Genomic DNA, 2,500 nt, shown 5'->3' with positions numbered 1-2,500 from the left:
GTTTAATGCTAAATAGTTCAATGACAGGGACTCTCAATCTCTCACACACGCCCACGCTCTCTCTCTCTCTCTCTCTCTCTCTCTCTCTCTCTCTCTCTCTCTCTCTCTCTCTCTCTCTCTCTCTCTCTCTCTCTCTCTCTCTGTCTCTCATATATATATATATATATATATATATATATATATATATATATATATATATATATATATATATATCTATATATATCTATCTATCTATCTATCTATCTATCTATCTATCTGTCTGTCTATCTATCTATCTATCTATCTATCTATCTATCTATCTATCTATCTATCTATCTATCTATCTATCTATCTCCTTCTCTCTCTCTCTCTCTCTCTCTCTCTCTCTCTCTCTCTCTCTCTCTCTCTCTCTCTCTCTCTCTCTCTCTCTCTCTCTCTCTCTCTCTCTCTCTCTCTCTCTCTCTCTCTCTCTCTCTCTCTCTCTCACACACACACACACACGTTTTCAGCAACTCACAAAAGCCTCCCCAACGCACCTGTTAAGAAGGACACGAGGCTACTGATCACAATGTTAAGGGCTATCCCGAGGACGCCATTGTAGCAGTAGGACAAGTCGTAGATGGTGTGGCTGGACATCCTGCGAAGGAAAGAAAATACATGGTTAGTAGGGAATAAAAGGGGAGGCGCGATGGAGAAGGGAGGAATAAAAATAGGAGACAATAAAGAGAGATGGGGGACGAGAGAGAGAGAGAGACAGAGTGGGTGAGAGAGAGAGAGGGGGGGGGCGGAGGGGGGGAGAGAGAGGGGGGAGAGGGAGGGAGGGAGAGAGAGAGGGAGAGAGAGAGAGAGAGAGAGAGAGAGAGAGAGAGAGAGAGAGAGAGAGAGAGAGAGAGAGAGAGAGAGAGAGAGAGAGAGAGAGATTTAAAACAAACAGGATGGTTACAGAAAGAGGCAAGTTAAAACTAAACTCCGGGCGAAGCGTCATCTTCGTAAATCTCTCTGAGCTAAACTGAAATTGCGTCTTTAAGAGTGGGGGTTAAAAAAGGACAATTTTACAAGGCTGTATATGAAATCAGAGTTTCAGTAATTTTATCTCCATCAGAATTACGCATCTGTATGTGTGTATGTATTTGTAATTGTGCCCTTGTTTTCTAACCTTACAGTTCTCATTGCCTTTATTTCTCCCTCCCTCTCTTCCCTCTTCTCTCTTCTGATCCTCTTTCTCCCTCTCTTCCTTACGTTTATCCTCTCCCCTCTTCTCTCTCCCTCTGTTGTTTCCGCTTATCCACTCCCTCTCGTCTCTCTCCCTCTCTTCTCTCTATTACTCCCTTCCCCTTCTCTCTCCCTTTAATCATTTACTCCTCTTCTCTTATCGCTTCTTCCCTTTATTTCTCCACTCCTTCTCTTCTTCCCTCTCTCCTCTTTACTTTGCGACTCCTTTTCTTCTCTCTCCCTCTATTCCCGCTATTTTTCCTCTCTTCCCTTCTGTTTCCCTCTCCTCTCTCTACTTATACACTTATCTCTTATCTCTCCCTCTCTTTCCTTTACTTCTCCACGCCCTCTCTTAGACATCCATTTGTTTTTGTATTTTTTAACTGTATCCCTACACTCCCCTCACCTCTCTATACCCACTCCTCTTTTCTGTCTTTCCTACCCTCTCCCCCCTCGTACCCTGATGCTGACTGCTGACCCAGGGGGCGCAGATGCCGACGAAGAAGAGGCCGCAGAGAGGGCCTCCGATCGCCCCGTCGATGGCGTAGATCACGTGGTTGATGGTTCCCAGGTTCCCGATCACGAAAGCCATTCCGATGCCGACGAGTCCCGCTACGGCGGCTGCGGGAGGCGGGAGAGGGGGGGGGGGCGTTGAGAGAGGGGACGGGAAGTGAGATGAGAAAGTCATAAAAAGAGAAAACTAGGTGAAAATATCAGGTAAAATAAGAGAATCAAATCTTGAAATAATAATGTAAAGTAAGATATAAGTCCAAATAAAGAAATAAGATAGAATAGTGTAAAATGGTCCATAACAGGAAATGATATGATATGACAAGATGAAATGAAATTAGATAAAGACAGGTAAAAGATACGTCCAAAAAAAGGGGAAGACAAAATAACATAAGAGGAGACCAAAAAATGGTAGTGGGAAAATCCTACAGTTGATGAGGTGAAAAACAGTTCAGGAATCGAACGCAAAAGAATGTTGATAATAGCATTGTAAAATATATCAATCAATCACAGATACTTCGCTAAAAAAATGCAATGCAAGTCCAAATAAATAGATTAGACTAGAGTAGACAGGCGAGATCAAATTTAGCATTAAAATAATACAAAAGAAACGTCAGTAATAATGTACATAGGCCACATATGCCTTACTGAAAATGTTATATCTCTTTCAATATTAGTACTAACATATAGGCAGCCTACACATCATCAACTCGTTATCACCGTCAGTATCATCTTGACATCATCCTCTCTAAGCATCTCACATGCGCTCTTGAAGTGAAGTTAAAGTGAAAAGAAAAGA

The 2,500-nt window shown here is 42.4% G+C and overlaps 1 protein-coding gene across 1 annotated transcript in view; it reads right to left on the bottom strand.

The window, feature by feature from the left end:
* LOC122261640 (sodium-coupled monocarboxylate transporter 1) overlaps positions 1–2,500 on the bottom strand; it is a 3,619-nt gene that overhangs the window by 506 nt on the left and 613 nt on the right. Inside the window, exons 3-5 of the mRNA XM_086534399.1 lie at positions 1,634–1,812; positions 912–988; positions 516–616 (exon numbers count right to left, since the gene is read on the bottom strand). Coding sequence (XP_086390525.1) covers positions 516–616; positions 912–988; positions 1,634–1,812 — 357 coding nt within the window. The remainder of the gene's footprint in view (positions 1–515; positions 617–911; positions 989–1,633; positions 1,813–2,500) is intronic.

The sequence above is a fragment of the Penaeus japonicus genome, unplaced genomic scaffold (genome assembly GCF_977035675.1).
Source record: "Penaeus japonicus unplaced genomic scaffold, GWHDUDI00000001_assembly GWHDUDI00000003, whole genome shotgun sequence".
NCBI lineage: Eukaryota > Metazoa > Arthropoda > Malacostraca > Decapoda > Penaeidae > Penaeus > Penaeus japonicus.
This window is presented reverse-complemented; position numbering and strand designations above follow the sequence as displayed.